The sequence below is a fragment of the Achroia grisella genome, unplaced genomic scaffold, assembly GCF_030625045.1.
Source record: "Achroia grisella isolate CSIRO2021 unplaced genomic scaffold, CSIRO_AGI_Agris_v1 utg170, whole genome shotgun sequence".
Taxonomy (NCBI): Eukaryota; Metazoa; Arthropoda; class Insecta; order Lepidoptera; family Pyralidae; genus Achroia; species Achroia grisella.
In genome coordinates this window covers 300599-315645 of record NW_026712672.1, presented here as the reverse complement: position 1 = coordinate 315645, position 15047 = coordinate 300599, and the positions used below count along the sequence as shown (strand labels likewise).

General features: G+C 32.0%; 5 protein-coding genes across 5 annotated transcripts; 1 reads left to right on the top strand and 4 right to left on the bottom strand.

Annotated features, from left to right (window-relative positions):
* Positions 1 to 10: 10 nt before the first annotated feature.
* Positions 11 to 1698, bottom strand: LOC131841442 (UPF0488 protein CG14286). The gene is made up of 3 exons (XM_059189761.1): positions 1410 to 1698; positions 585 to 719; positions 11 to 385 (listed from the first exon to the last, which is right to left on the bottom strand). Exons 1-3 carry the CDS (start codon positions 1597 to 1599, stop codon positions 48 to 50), a joined length of 663 nt encoding a protein of 220 aa, XP_059045744.1. The 5' UTR covers positions 1600 to 1698; the 3' UTR covers positions 11 to 47.
* Positions 1699 to 2264: 566 nt separating this feature from the next.
* On the top strand, positions 2265 to 4842 carry LOC131841444 (mitochondrial import inner membrane translocase subunit Tim10). The gene is made up of 4 exons (XM_059189764.1): positions 2265 to 2356; positions 2710 to 2856; positions 3307 to 3486; positions 4022 to 4842. Exons 3-4 carry the CDS (start codon positions 3345 to 3347, stop codon positions 4159 to 4161), a joined length of 282 nt encoding a protein of 93 aa, XP_059045747.1. The 5' UTR covers positions 2265 to 2356; positions 2710 to 2856; positions 3307 to 3344; the 3' UTR covers positions 4162 to 4842.
* A 55-nt stretch (positions 4843 to 4897) lies between these two features.
* On the bottom strand, positions 4898 to 6285 carry LOC131841441 (GPI mannosyltransferase 1). The gene has a single exon (XM_059189760.1). It carries the CDS (start codon positions 6283 to 6285, stop codon positions 4996 to 4998), a length of 1290 nt encoding a protein of 429 aa, XP_059045743.1. The 3' UTR covers positions 4898 to 4995.
* Position 6286: 1 nt separating this feature from the next.
* LOC131841445 (uncharacterized) lies at positions 6287 to 6576 on the bottom strand. The gene has a single exon (XM_059189765.1). It carries the CDS (start codon positions 6485 to 6487, stop codon positions 6287 to 6289), a length of 201 nt encoding a protein of 66 aa, XP_059045748.1. The 5' UTR covers positions 6488 to 6576.
* Positions 6577 to 12919: 6343 nt separating this feature from the next.
* Positions 12920 to 14585, bottom strand: LOC131841440 (vacuolar protein sorting-associated protein 26B-like). Its single transcript, XM_059189759.1, has one exon. It carries the CDS (start codon positions 14411 to 14413, stop codon positions 13079 to 13081), a length of 1335 nt encoding a protein of 444 aa, XP_059045742.1. The 5' UTR covers positions 14414 to 14585; the 3' UTR covers positions 12920 to 13078.
* Between the last annotated feature and the right edge of the window lie 462 nt (positions 14586 to 15047).

Sequence of the window (15047 nt, the reverse complement as noted above, 5' to 3'; positions counted from 1 at the left end):
ATTTTATTTCGTAAAACAGTTATTTATACACATATCTATCCTTATAACTAAGAATTGTTTGTATTAAAATTAAACCTAAATTTAGAATCAGAAAATGAAAACTTGAATGAATTTGATTTGTTATCCAAATTTGATTTTTCAACAGAGTTATCTTTATCAGCATCTCCATTTTCAGTAATAGCAACACTAGTTGTATCTGATTTATTTTCCACTACAGTATTGTCGTCTATTAATTTATCTGTGGTATTGCCATTTTCTATTTGTTCTGGCGCTAAATTGAAATTGAACCTAAATGAACTATTGCCAGATGTTAAAAATACAGATTTTCTTAGAAATGTTGCTTTTGGTTTGTCTGGTGCATCAGATATCTTCATTTTGCTTGCCACTGCAAATAATTTGATACATTATACTTCTTTCTTATCCAATTTTAATTATCTTATACAATGTTTTATTTTAATCTGACACACAGCACCACCACAAATATACAACCATTTGAATAAATAGTATGCTCAAGTAAAATAGTCTAAGAGACCCGTTATATACATTATGTCATTTCTGCAATAGCTGATTGAGATTATACATACTCTTAGCTAATTTTTTTTCTTCAGCAGCCATTTTAGCTCTATAATCTCCAAAATGTGTTCGCATTAGTTGTCGTTTCCTTACAATAGACTGATTATTATTTTTTAATATTGTTAACACTTTCCATGCTTCTTGAGCTGAAATAAAAATAAAAATAATTTGTTTACACAATGTTATGAAACAGTACAATTGTACACACAACCCTAATTTTCACCATATATAATAATAAAATATATACTATATATTTTAATGGTAATATCAGTACTTCTGCATACTATTAATCTTCAACTCTTGGTGGTAGATAATTGAATGATTTATATGGCAAAACAATGTTTTCCGGGTCGGCTAGTCATTGTATATTAAAGGTAATTTTTATTATGCAGACAGATTATTTTATAGCTTGTATATTTTTAAGTCCGGTTACAAGGAAATTCAGAATGCACTATAAATAATTTAACAACAAATATACATGTCATTGCCTCTTTTTCGTGGAAGTGATGGCAGAAATTATAATGTTATTACTTCAAAATATAGAATATTGATATGATAATTTGAATTTACATCCTCTTGTGTTTTGCACATTCTTTCAGTAAATTTTGCAATATGTTATTTTTGAAACTTAAATTTTTGGATATCTATATGTAATCATTAGTAAAATGTAAATTATGTTTCATTTATAAACACAATTAAATATGTGTTGTCATGGAGGTTAGAGGCTATTGTAAATAAAAATAGTTTTGTGTTTTATACTATATAGAAATACTTTGATTTATGAATTATACAGAATTATATGGAAAAAATATGTATTAACATTATTAGTTACTTACTTTGCTTTTCATTGCCTTTTTTTTCAGCTAAAGATTTTTCCAACTGCTGAATACACCAACATAGCTCCAACTGAAATTGTCTCACTAATTGGTCCGGATCTGAAGGTCCCGCTTTGTCTTTATCAGCTTTACATGGTTTCTGTATTGAATTTGACTTTCCTTTGCTGTGTAATTTTGTAGGTTTAGGCATTTTATGATATATTCTAAATTATGCAAAGCACGCGTCTTATTTTGAAAATATCAATGAAACAACAGACCATAGACAATCAACAATGCGATGCGACTGGTGTGGTAGTAGGGATATCGATAAACACCGAATTAAACATCAATGTCACGATTTCGATAGTATCGAAACGTCAATGTAAAGTCATCGGACAAAAAAAAACTTAATTAGACATAGAATCCGTACGAATGATATCAAAAAGTCATTAAAAGGAATGAACAGATAGGTTCCAACACTTGTTGACCTAAGAGTAAAGGATAAATAGAAATATCGATGTTTATCATGTAACTTGTATCGTATCTTAATACTTATGTAAATCGATGTTTTCCAATATAATGTAAAGTTAATTAGAACTGGCAGTCGCAGCGCCAGGTCCGTCAGGTTTACCGTCTGAATTTATGTATTTTATTCTACCATGCTTTTATTTAGTAATATTCATAAAACAAGAAACAGCTTTTATTCAGTAACTAACAATTTGCAACACTAACTAAGGACCATACCATAGACAAAAATAGCGAAAGTAGCGACTTCCGAACATGACGTAACATGGCGTAATTTTGTACTAAATTTATAACCTCAAATTACTTGACGTTCATTGAATCAAAAATTCTCGGAATTTTATTGTAGTATGCCGCTTGGAAAATTTGGAAAAATAACGCTTTCGTGGTAATTATTTCTATAATAATTATACGACTTATCTGTTCAAAACAAAACCTTTTGTGTGGTGAGCGTTGTTTTATTAAATTAATAATTTTTAATAGATATTGAGAAAATAATGTGCTTCATTTATTTTTTGATATATAGTATTTAATATACATTTAATAATAACATAAGTTTATTGACGTAATGTTATATTTTGCATTATTGCTCATCACACTAAAATATTACATACATTTTAGTACTTCAGTAATTCAATCACTACCAAAAATTATTGATAGCTGTTTTTTCTTAACCTGAAATACTCAAATATTAAGAAATTTCATGTTGCAAAACGTTAATGAATTACCCATATACATACAATACAAAAAAACTAGTTATATTAAATACATTTAAAACAAACTAACATCAATATTCCAGGGTAGCGATAACAGTAACTAGTTTATCACTGTTTGTGTTGTCAAAAAACACTATAAATGCCAAGCGTTTGGAGAATATGAGAGCTCGGGATCGCATGCGCAAATCAAACGAAGGAGAGTATCCAGATTTGTACCGCAAGTTTTGAGTGTGAGTTTTTTTAAGCCGAAGTAGCAATCAATAGAATCTTAATAATAAATTCAATAGTATATATTGTATATTTATTAAATAAACCCAACACCTTCAATTAAACATTATCATGCTTGTAGAGACTGGTCTATTCAAATGCTCCTGAATTAAATAAAATTTAGTAACATTAAATTAATAGTATATTCTTGTAGTTACTGTATTCACCCTAAACTTCAGCTTTAATATGCATTACTATAATGGAGAATCATTTAAAGAGAGTAAGAGCAGAGTTTCTTGTGAGTTCTTGGCTTGACTACTTAGAGCCAAGAAGAAATTATAAGGGAGTCAAATCTAGGACTCCAATCAATCCAGGACTTCAGTTGAGTTATCTGTAATAGACCTATATGAATTAAGATATTTAGCTTTATTTTTTCTTCAGTCCTGCTACATGAATAAATTTGTAACTTTCAGGTGTATGTTGAAAGTCTGTTGGAATTGAATAATAAAAAATGGCGATGCCACAGATGGACCCTGCTAAGCTGCAGCTTGTTCAGGAGTTGGAGATTGAAATGATGTCAGACATGTATAATCGGTTGGTCAGTGCATGTCACAGGAAGTGTATCCCGCTCAAGTACCATGAACCTGAATTAGGTAGCTTACACAGTGTCAATATTAGTATCTGGAACATGTAAAATATATTATATTTTGAATCTTTAATATTATATAAACCGGTAGATATGACCAAACACCAAATGCATAACAAATTTATTTAAATAGCAGTATAAAGAAATTGAGAAGTTCAAACAATTTAGAGACCTTGGATATGAATTTTCATTTTTATTATAACAGACACTGGAATTATAATATAATAAATTTAGCACACTGACATTTACATACATATACACATACAATTTAGTCTTATTATGTACAGTGTGCAGTGTGACATAGTATCTTATGAACAGTTCCTCATTCACTAGTACCTATGTATTTTAAATTTGTTGTTATAGACCCATAAAGTACCAAATTATAATTCAAAGATGTAAATTTTGTGTTTATGCTTAAGACTTATAATACCCTTGTACACTGAAGATATTTGAATGGAAAATGTAATGAATTTGATAAATTTACAATATTGCACAATTTAAATACATTTGTGCCTAAAATTAAACTGGACCTTTTATTTTAGGCAAAGGAGAATCAGTCTGTCTGGACCGGTGTGTGGCAAAATATTTGGATGTTCATGAGCGAATTGGGAAGAAATTATCAAATATGTCACAAGGAGAGACTGAAGATTTAACCAAGGTCAACCTACCAGAAAAGAAATAGTAGGCACTGACATGACTCTATCTATCAAGTTAGGAAAATAACATACACATTTATTTGTAGCAAATATTATGTGTAATATAATAATAAAAAAATTTAATGCTTGCTATGAATTTAGTGAACTTTAGAGTCATCATTCAAGTTCATTCATTTCTGTAAATATGGTGAAATTTATGATTACTAAAAATAATTTTGAAATCATAAATTTCGCCATATCTCAAAATCCATACAACCCTATTTCAGAAACTATATAGTGTGTCATTCTATAAACATAGACAAAAATTAATTCCTAAATATCAATAATATTTTTAAAATTAGAGGATTTTGTCACTGCCATTTTACACAGGCCGTACAGTTAATAGTATGGCCATAAAGTTCCTAATATTGGTATAAATGAGCCATGTTATGCACCAGTATGTTTTGTTTAACATATGAATCAATATAGTTATTGTCCTAACTTGTACTTAATCTGACTATTTAACACTGAAAACTGTTGATATATATCAAATAATTATTCATGTCAATAAATCTAAACATGGGTAATGATTTGAAAACATATTCTGTAATATATAAAATTTAGACTATGTTGTTCATAGTCATAGTCTATTTATAACATGCATCTTATTGTTTTTAAATGCATTTTTGTTATAGTATGAGTGAATGTTTAGTTAATGAATAATTTAGAGGTTGGTATTAGTTCTCAAATTGTTAGAAATAAAATTAATCCAAAAACGTTTCATTTCATCTTTTATTTTATGATAAATCTATCTACATATTAAACATAACCATAATCTATCTACAAATCAAACATAACTAAAACTAGGTATTACTAGGTACCTACTTGCTCTTTATTTTAGTTGGAACATCAAAATGGCCGAAACCATGACCACTCGTATAACTTTTGATAAGCTGACCCAACACAAATATATTGGAGCAAAAGAAAACTATACTCTTCAACCATATAAATATGAAAACTTGTCTACATTTAAACTCTAATAAATATGCATAAAACAGCCAAGCTCCTTGCGCGCAAATCCAAATAACAGTGAGTATCAGCGCCTTTGCTGGTATTATCTTCATGTTATGAACAACGAGAGGTAGGAGCGACAAAAACCAAACAAAATACTGTGACGTCATCACACTATTAAAAGCAACCAATACAACTGCTTGTGAAAACAAAGCAAACGAAAGTGTTTTAGGTTCACAACCGAATGTTAGACTAATTATAAATAAAATTATACACTCGAATGCCTGCGAAATGGTCTTCACAATGTCAAACGATAGATGATCCATTGTTAAGTATGAATAATAGAAAAGTAGTGAGAAATTATGTCTAGTGTCCTTTCTAAATAGGTGGTAAATGTATGTTTCAAACAAGAACTCATATCCATACAATATATACATGCTGTATGTAAGAACGAAAAGCGTTGTAATACAACTCAAAGCCAGAATGATTTGTTTTTTATTTGGCATCAACGCTATAAAACCCTCTTTGATGCTAGTGTTGCGAGTGATTTTATACGTGCCCAAAGATAGATACATAGGAAAACTGAACGCTAACGGATATAATCTCAAATGTATTGAAATACCTAACAAAATGCCAGATAAAGCATATTTCAGTAGACCTCTCACAACATTTGTTTGCAAGAATAGTATCGATACGATTATAAAAAAACAAGGAACAGAGTCTGCATTGCCTCTGGTCGAGATGCCAATACTCAGAGGGTTGTATAACCAAAACAATGTACAATACACGGCTATTTTAGATAGCTTCTCTTTATCTTTCGTCTGGAATTGATGTTCTACTAATATTTTTATAGCTATCGCTACAAGTAGGTCAAAAACAGAAAATAGTGCTTTTCCGAAATTTCTGGCAATTAAAATATTTGGTATCATCAGGAATGCTAGTAAAGGGCTATATCTGTACGTATGCCGTTGGTAGGGCGAGTTGCCATCGATGACGTGTCTCGCAGCATCCGAGAACACTTTATAATCGACATCCGTGTATGGAACATCGTACGTTTTATCATGAAAATCGCCATAGATGATCAATATTAACCGAATTATAGCGCCGGCTAGTAGATGATACCTAAATGGTAGATTGAGGTATTGTTTTATGGCGTCCATTCTAAATCCTAGTTTTCAAATCTTTAGCAGCAGATTGGAGGCAACACTTGAATTCTTGAAATTCTTTAGCACAATCGTCCTTTTTCACAGAGTCTTCCTTCAGTAGCACACAGCGAGCATATAAAGTTCCTTGTTTTGAACACTTGGCGAATAGTAATGGATACTTGGCAAATCTCTCTCTTGCTTTAGCTACAGATTCCATAGTTAGTTTTCTGAACGTTCAATAAGCCTCCCAATTTGTAGGGTCGTCGGCGGTTCAGATAAGTCGATCTCCTCTCGCGGCCTGAAGAAAATATCGTAGATAGGCTTGGAGAAGAATATGCCAAGCGATAATGTGGTGAAAGTAATCTGGAAAGTTCTCGGGTATCGGTATATCCAACTTCTTTTGCCTAGGGGCTTGCTCCGACGGCGATTATCCATTACTGGCTGGAAAATGTGAAAATATCTCATTATATAAGGCTGACTTTCGTGTAGTGTTCGAGTCAGAATATATTGTGTTATAATTCCTTTTCTTGTCCAGGAATAAAGGTAGACAGCACAAAAACAGTGTTGGACTAAGTCTAAAGCAGTCCCTGGGCAACATTGTAATTCTGTGCTTGTTTTTCGATCATGACTCATACTTTGAGTTTAAAAGTAAGTTTAGAAGTTGAAATAAAATTTTATGTAAAACCTAATACTGTATTATAAAAAAAAACAGTCATAAGTAATAGTTGTTGTTGATTTGAACGAAGCGGCTATGCGCATGCGCATCGTCCTCAGGAAATGGTCAGATTTTACCTCTTCATGATACCATTTATTATAGTTTATAGATGACGGTTACCACATATAATCTGTGATGCTCATATCTATAGCTGCTACCTGTTACATTCAACCAGAGGCCAGCGGATAATCATATTATTTTGATTGCTGATTATACAATAAAATTAGGAATAGAAACGCATTAATGGTATCACGGAAGGCACATAATAGCCTGATGTCCGATACTGTTCACCTATACAGTAGACGGTTACCACTTACCATCAGATCAGCTTGTTTACCATTCAAAATACTCATGAAACATGTTTACCTAATTCTTGGCGGGCCTGTCAGTCACGGGCGCGAACTGTCTGGGCGCTAGATCGTAACCTTCACATACAAAAGACGAGTTCTTGTACTTTATACAACACTGGCGCATCGCCTCAAATACTCGGTCGCATCTCGCCTCCTGGTAGTTGTTCTCTGTTGAATAATAATAATAATAATTTTTATTCAAAGTACTTAAAAGCAAGAACAAATAAGAAATAGAAATAAACTTAATATAAGCAATATTCAATAGTCACATTTTTTTATTCTTCCATTCATTCAGACTGCAGACTATTTTATAATATTTATTTTATTTCCACACTTATATCTTATAACAAGAAAAACTAATAAGATATTTGTTAATGACAATGAACTTAAGTATGTGTTAATAATAAAATTCATATTGATTGTATGAATAACATACATATTAATACTCGTTGTTCTAGAGATTTAGCAATTTTCAAGAAGGGTATATTAAGGTTTCTTAAGGGTCGGCAACGTGCAAATGATACCCCTGGTGTTTCAGGCGTTCATAGGCTACGGTAACCAATTACCATCAGACGGGCCGTATGCTCGATTGCCACCATCGTAGTATAAAAAAAAATTTCCATTTAAAATAAATATGTATAGTGTAGTACTCTATTCTCGCAAATTTGAAATTAAAAATGAAAAGAGAAAGAATACGAGCTAAGTTTCTTGTTAGTTCTTCTCAGCTCGAAAGCACTCTGAAGTGACGGTAGATTTGGAAAGTCATAAGAGTCTGTAAAGACTTACATGAACAAAGATATTTTGAATGAAAATTATGGTCAGATTCTCTAGTTTCATTAGTACACCCCAGCGAGACCAGTGCCGGCAGCTCGGTCATTCCGTCGCGATAAAGCTGACGATTTTATTTATTCAAAATAACATATAAATTTACATCTCATGAAATTTTCGAGTGAATGGAGATCAACGGTTTTTTTGTTCAACATGTTCCTACTATTAGATGACAACGTGGATTGACTCGAACCACCGTACATTCAGTTTATTATGTTTTTTCAAGCTAGAGTATGAACTGGGAAGAAATGCCAGATTTTTTACATGTTTGCGAAGGTACTCAAGAGTCAAGACATCCTCGGTACTGTAGCTGATCTTCAGTAGGCTTTATAATACTGCTGATAATATAAATATTTACTTATTCGATTCATTATCTTAATCTTAATGTATAATCATTAATTGGTGTTTATTATAAAGTATATACCTAATAGAACGCAAGTCAAACTGCAAATATAAGGGGGAAGACAATTATTAGTAATGTGGACTGATAACCCCGTAGCTAGCAATATACCATGTCAGGCTGATCTTCACGTGGTTCTTTATAGAAAACATCTTGCCAATTGTCAAGATGTGCTAACTAACTAACTAAAAGCTAACTAGCCAGCGTAGACCGTTACTGCAGGCGGGTGCATCTTTCCATTATCTTCAATAAAATAAAAAAAAAACAGCAAAGATAAACAATGACATTTACATATTTTATGGTATTAGGTGTATTTTGCGGAAGTTAATTTCATTACTTAACAGATTTATAATATTTTATTTTATTCCGCTACCATTAGGAGACCACAAATAATCAAAGCGGAAACGTGACAATCACTATTGGAAGCATTACGACTACATTACATTACGACTTCCTCTACTGATCAAAATTTCGACAGTTATCAAGTCTACAATCACATTGCGACACATTTTTCGTCTCTTAACGAGGCATCATAAGGCTTTGAATAGAGTTCTGGTATAGCTTGGAAGCCTAGTGTTGACTATACGGCGACCAAACTGCGATTCAAGTCGAGTATCTTTAATAATATAAATCCATGAAGTATTGGAATAGGATTTGTGATAAAATCATATCAGACATGCAGTGTGGTGAAATGAATGACTACCCAAAGACACTAGTCTTGCGAATAATAGTTCGCGATTCAGTTCGCAGATCATTTGCATATTAGTTCGCTTCCAAACTAAACCTATAGTATTGTTTAAATCGTTATCAATTTTAGGCCGTAAATAAAAATATCTTTTTTCGCGGCCTCAAGGGTAGGCTATTAGTACTAATTATCGTGCGAATTATCTGCGATGTCGCATAGTTCATCTTTCGGAGTGGTCTTCCGAACTAATTCATCTGCGAACTACACAAGCCTAAAACACGCCCATATGATAAGAATTAAACGTTATGGTGATAACTGCAAATTCTGATAAAAATGTATTATAATAGCATATAGTGTACAATTGAACAGTTTTTTTAATTATTATTTACAACGGTGGACGGGGTATTGTTACCACCTACTGGGGACTATTGTTACCGATGTAGCATCTCATGCAATCTCTACGCGGACCTAGAAACCAATGTCCTGGTAATTTCACCAGGATAGCGTTACAGTCAGGTTATGACTTATGCTTAACCTATGAACATCCTCTGGTGCCCCGCCAGCATATACCAGCAAGTTATGTGCACCATGCCGTATTTATCTATTAAAAAACACTAGTTATTATCTGTCATATTTATAGCTTTATCTGGCGTACGGACGAGTAGATCCTGTCAACGATAATTAAAATACCGATGAATCCAACTTTCAAAAAATTCAAGAAATAGCGCTAAATCCATTCTTTTTGGAAATAGCACTGGGCTGGCCGGGTCGCTACCAAAAAATTCTTTCTCAAGGGTCGCGGGTAAAATTTGCTTACACTAATAAATAAAAATAACAATTTACTATACGTCTTTAAAACGAGTGATAAAAAATATTTGGCGCCGTCTCTTACGAGTATGAGACCTAGGCAATGAAGATATGGAATATGTTGTGATGTTCTTTGACTTATTGACGTTTCATAACAATTGTACAGTTAGAAATAGTATATATATATATATATATATATATATTACATAGTTTTGAATATAGTAAACATGCAATCCACATCGTAAAATAGAACTCTGTTTCATTCCATGATTGCAGTTTACCTTAGGCTTATAAGATTTTAAATAAAAATCAGTTATCAGCAATTTATACATATATTTTATTAACAATATGATATAATAGACACAAGTTCTTAATCCCATAAGAAAAAAAGATAACTTTTTATACAATAAGATAGTCCTTAACTCAATCTGAAGATATAAACAGAAAGCTATATAATATGGACTTTTCCTAATTTTCATAATTGTTTAAAACATACTAAGTTTATATTATTCATTAATCATTAGACCATAATGTGGACTAAATTTCATTAGCGATACCTATGGTGTTATGTAGCAGTGGCACCATATAGCAATATAATCACGATAATTCATTATTACCAAAATAACTCAATATAAATAAACACTTAAAATTGTATCGGCGTTGTCATTTTTTAGTTACGGTATTAACGTCTTCTAAACTTCGTTGTGCTTATATTTATTTCAAAATGGATGAAGGAGATGTTTTTAATTGGAATCGAATACCTTTAATCTTAGTATATTGCCAGAATGAGTTTTTTACAAAGGGGTGTTCTACCATTATTCATTTAGGATTTTATGCAGCCGTAGCCCCATCAAACATTTTGAAATTACTACGAGGGGAGAAACAAGAACTTACGCCTCCATGGATATAGCGCCCGGGGACCATACAAATCTACATTTAATCAGGAAATCTACCACCTGATAAGATCAACGAGGTACCCCATCCAGACTTCCTGTTTTATGGGATCATTATAATTTCCTAATATGTCGACAAAAAGTTCAATTGAAACGAACTACTCTTGACGGTTTCAATTGATTTCAATTGATGTAGGTACCATCAAATGCAACATTTTATGTGTTGGCATTGTTTTCAACAACGCTATGATATGTTTAAATTTGAAAATCAAGTTAGTTATTATCCAGTAGCCACAGTTTGTTATTGTATGGTGCAAATTAATTACAAATATGATGCTTGATGGCACTAGTAAGACACAACATATTAACCTGACATCTACAACGTCATGATTACATTACAACTTTTTAGAAAAATAATTAGGAATATTAACTTGCATTGTCTTTATTACATAATTATTGAATATGCCTTGAATTTTTTTTTTCATAACCATTGAAACATAATATAAAAAAAGGTATTAAGGACAATTACAATGTATCAGTGCTAGCTACTTAGCATATACAAACAGTCTATTAGCTATCTCACATGATACCAATATTGGACATCATCTTATGTTATTGTTAGTATGTGTCTCTATATATTATTTCATCTATACTAATCACACTTCATTAACAGATCTTCAACCGCGAATTAATCTCCTATTACCTTTAACAATAATATAATTGAAATATCTTAATGACTTACACAATCCTATACAAAATTTACATTATTTTCAAATTTATCAAAATGCAATGTGAATCCACGTCAAGCCGGTGATGCGGTCAATGAAAAACTTCTTGTGAAGTGCATATTATTTCATTAAAATTAATGTTTCAAGTGATTTTTTTGCTACCTACATAACATATATCTTAGCCTGTGAAATATTACTTTAAATACATTACAATAAATAGCCTTTTCGTTAAGCGATGTTATTAAAAGAAGACGCTATGTACTTTCAAACATAAATAAGTTGTTATATAAAAATGTGTGATCAGGTTAACATCATCCCTTCTTAGTTTGTAAATATTTTACACCTACATATTTGCATGCCTGAAATTTGATCTTTATTATATATATATACCATAACATAACAGAGCAATATGTATAAACAATGCAACAATAAGTTATAAATAACAGAAATAAGATTTGTTGTTTGAGTGAACAACAATTTTATGATAAACTTAGTGATAATACAGTATTCAAAGATTTTATCAATGCACATTACATTTACAGTAAATAAATGTACTAATGTTAAATTAATGTAAGCATAAATAAATAATGATATTGTCTTTCCAAGTTCAATATAAGTAAAAATAAATTAAATTTATACTATTGTTCTATTTAATCCAATAGATAAAAAAAGTACTGTATTAATGTAGAGATCAAAGTTTACAGGGTTATTCAGCTGTAATTATAATTTTTCATAAACAAGGAAAACTTTTAATAATTAATATGGAGTTCATAAAAAACGCTATTTAAAAATTATATTTTTAATATATTTCCGAAAATGTTTAATCCAATATTTCCTTGACAATGAACACAAAGGACAGTTTGTTGATATTATTTTCTCTATCAAACTAGGAAACTACCTTCTATAGTTTTATCCTATTGTGTCATTCATTAATACAACTTAAAGCATATTGAATCAAAGACAACTGAAGTATATTTATATCTGTGTATATTATTTTTATTAAAACTGAATTAATTGCAAGCAATAAAAAGTTTTCTTTTTTCAATTATTATCTATATCTCTATCAACCACAGTAGGATTGCTTTTTATTTATACATACTAACTATTAACTTTATTACTTTCTCATCTTGTAATAAATCAATATAGATCTATTTATAAACATTATTATGTAGAAGGCTTATAGCAATGTACACCTAATTTTATAATATGTTCTATAATTTCTGTCAGAAACACTGGTTGTTAATAAATATGCTCAACATAAAAATAATATGTGTAGTACTACATATACATGTTCAGTAATGTGAATTACAGTTACAGTTCTCTAAACAATTGTTCTTGAGTAAGAAAACATACAGTTCAACTCGTCGGGAGCCGTCAGGCCCACCGAGCATGTGCATATCGGCTATTGACTTGGATTAGCTTCCACAGTATCTCGGTTTAGTACAGGTTTCTCGGCTAACTGTGGCTTCTCAGCTATCTGAGGTTTCTCAGATATTGTTGGTTTTTCCGCTACTAACGGTTTTTCTACAATCACAGGCTTCTCATCAATTGGTTCACCAGGTTGTTCACTTGTATCCTCTATCTCATTATGAATATGAGCATTTGATAACTTGTTTGTTATTACATCAGGTTTCTCTCGCTCCATTTCACTAGGGCCATTCTGTTTGTCCTCCTCCACTGCAGATGGTGAAACAGACCTTTGAACAGAGTTCTCTGGATGCAATGGTGATACACCTCTAGCAGAATTATCTTCACTTGAAGCACTCAGTTGTCTCGGAGTAGCTGTGTGGGCCGGATGTGACAATGTCTGTGGGATGTGTGGGTTGTGTAATGGCAGTCTAGACTTATCACTCTTCCTCCACAGCGTCACTTCTTGTTGTTTGAAGTAACGGCGATCCTCTGTATCCATTAGGACTAAATTTAAATAATACCTCACAGAGAACTTGTTATTAATGTCCCTCATTGTGGGTGTGAGGTCATAACCAGCTAAAAACACTCTAATAGGAATGCTCTCCCCCCTAACTGGAGCCCCATCCATTATTTCATATTTAGCAACTGTCTCATTCTCTGTGAAAGTGTTAGGCCCAGATCCAGTTGTTTCTCTTTTAATAATCGATATTTCCATATGTTTAATTTTGATACGAACAAGAAGGAAGTAGATTTTACCTACTATAACATCCTTCAGGTGATATTTTGATTTGTTATATTCAAACTCTATGTGCAAACAGTCTTCTATGCCTACTTCCATTTTTATCGAGTTAAGCACATCCGGGTAGCTGCATAGCGTGTGAACAGCAATGTCCACCTCTTTTATTATGTCTGTGAGGCGGCGTATTATTGTCGCTCGCAGGAAGTACCTCAGTCTGACATTAGCGCCTGTGTACACTTCGTACGGCTTTTCAACGTTAGCAAACTCAAAAGGATACGACGTATGCTGTAATAAATCACCAGGACGGGCCAATTCTTTCACTAACGATATAAATTCATGGTGATTACCTCTGTCGTAGAACAATTCAATCTGACCTATAAGCTCGACCTTGATACCTTGATGTTCCAGTTTTGATCCTGGCTTCCTTAAAGTGACATTCACGCGGCCGGAGACAGTCTCACCGTCGTAATATAGTAACAACTTCTCTTTTTTGCCTTCATCCGTCTTCACTTCAGCAACCTTTCGTTTGTCAGCATCATCGAAATGTATTTCGATGTCCGCCGTTTGACCGAATCCAAAGAAGCTCATTTTTACACTTAACTGTTACGCGAGATTTCTGAAATTTTTACGTTGCTTTCGACAAGAACAATAACGAATTATTTGAGCAATACATTGAAAAAACGGCGATGAAACGCCCGCAAATCCGTAGTGCGATTGAAAGATTGAAGCAAAGATGGCGACTGATATGATGTCGGCTGTCGGCAAAGAGGTTAATAAATAAATTTATATGAATAAAACTCACCAACAAGGCATTTCTGGATATCACAGGCAAATCTTTTGCAAGGATCCTTCGGCATATATAAAAATTTTTATTCTTTAAATAGGTAAAGTATTTTTAAAAGATGAATTTTGGGCATGTGTACAAGTGTTAATTTTTAATAGGGCAACAATATTTATCAGTAATCAAAACAAACACTAAATGTAATTAAAATTAATAAATTTTTGTATGTACAAGTAAATAGAATTTTTGTTACATAAAGTTGATATACTTTTAAGTAATTTTATTATTTCTCACTAACGTAACCAATTATTTCTTTTCTCTAGTTTTCCTCCTCATTTTTATTTTACTAATGTAACACTGAATTAAAGTTGCCAACAGTTACGTAACAAGAAAATTTGCCCACATTCAGTGTCACTCATTCATTCATTTGGAACCATTCAT

What these genes read in the sequence shown, in the direction of transcription:
- LOC131841441 (XM_059189760.1), bottom strand. Translation starts at nt 6,285, where the DNA reads ATGGACGCCATAAAACAATACCTCAATCTACCATTTAGGTATCATCTA.
- LOC131841444 (XM_059189764.1), top strand. Translation starts at nt 3,345, where the DNA reads ATGGCGATGCCACAGATGGACCCTGCTAAGCTGCAGCTTGTTCAGGAG. An exon ending in GTACCATGAACCTGAATTAG is followed by an intron (nt 3,487 to 4,021) that starts GTAGCTTACACA and finishes CTTTTATTTTAG; the next exon opens with GCAAAGGAGAATCAGTCTGT.
- LOC131841445 (XM_059189765.1), bottom strand. Translation starts at nt 6,487, where the DNA reads ATGGAATCTGTAGCTAAAGCAAGAGAGAGATTTGCCAAGTATCCATTA.
- LOC131841442 (XM_059189761.1), bottom strand. Translation starts at nt 1,599, where the DNA reads ATGCCTAAACCTACAAAATTACACAGCAAAGGAAAGTCAAATTCAATA. An exon ending in AAAAGGCAATGAAAAGCAAA is followed by an intron (nt 720 to 1,409) that starts GTAAGTAACTAA and finishes TTTTTATTTCAG; the next exon opens with CTCAAGAAGCATGGAAAGTG. An exon ending in AGAAAAAAAATTAGCTAAGA is followed by an intron (nt 386 to 584) that starts GTATGTATAATC and finishes AATTATTTGCAG; the next exon opens with TGGCAAGCAAAATGAAGATA.
- LOC131841440 (XM_059189759.1), bottom strand. Translation starts at nt 14,413, where the DNA reads ATGAGCTTCTTTGGATTCGGTCAAACGGCGGACATCGAAATACATTTC.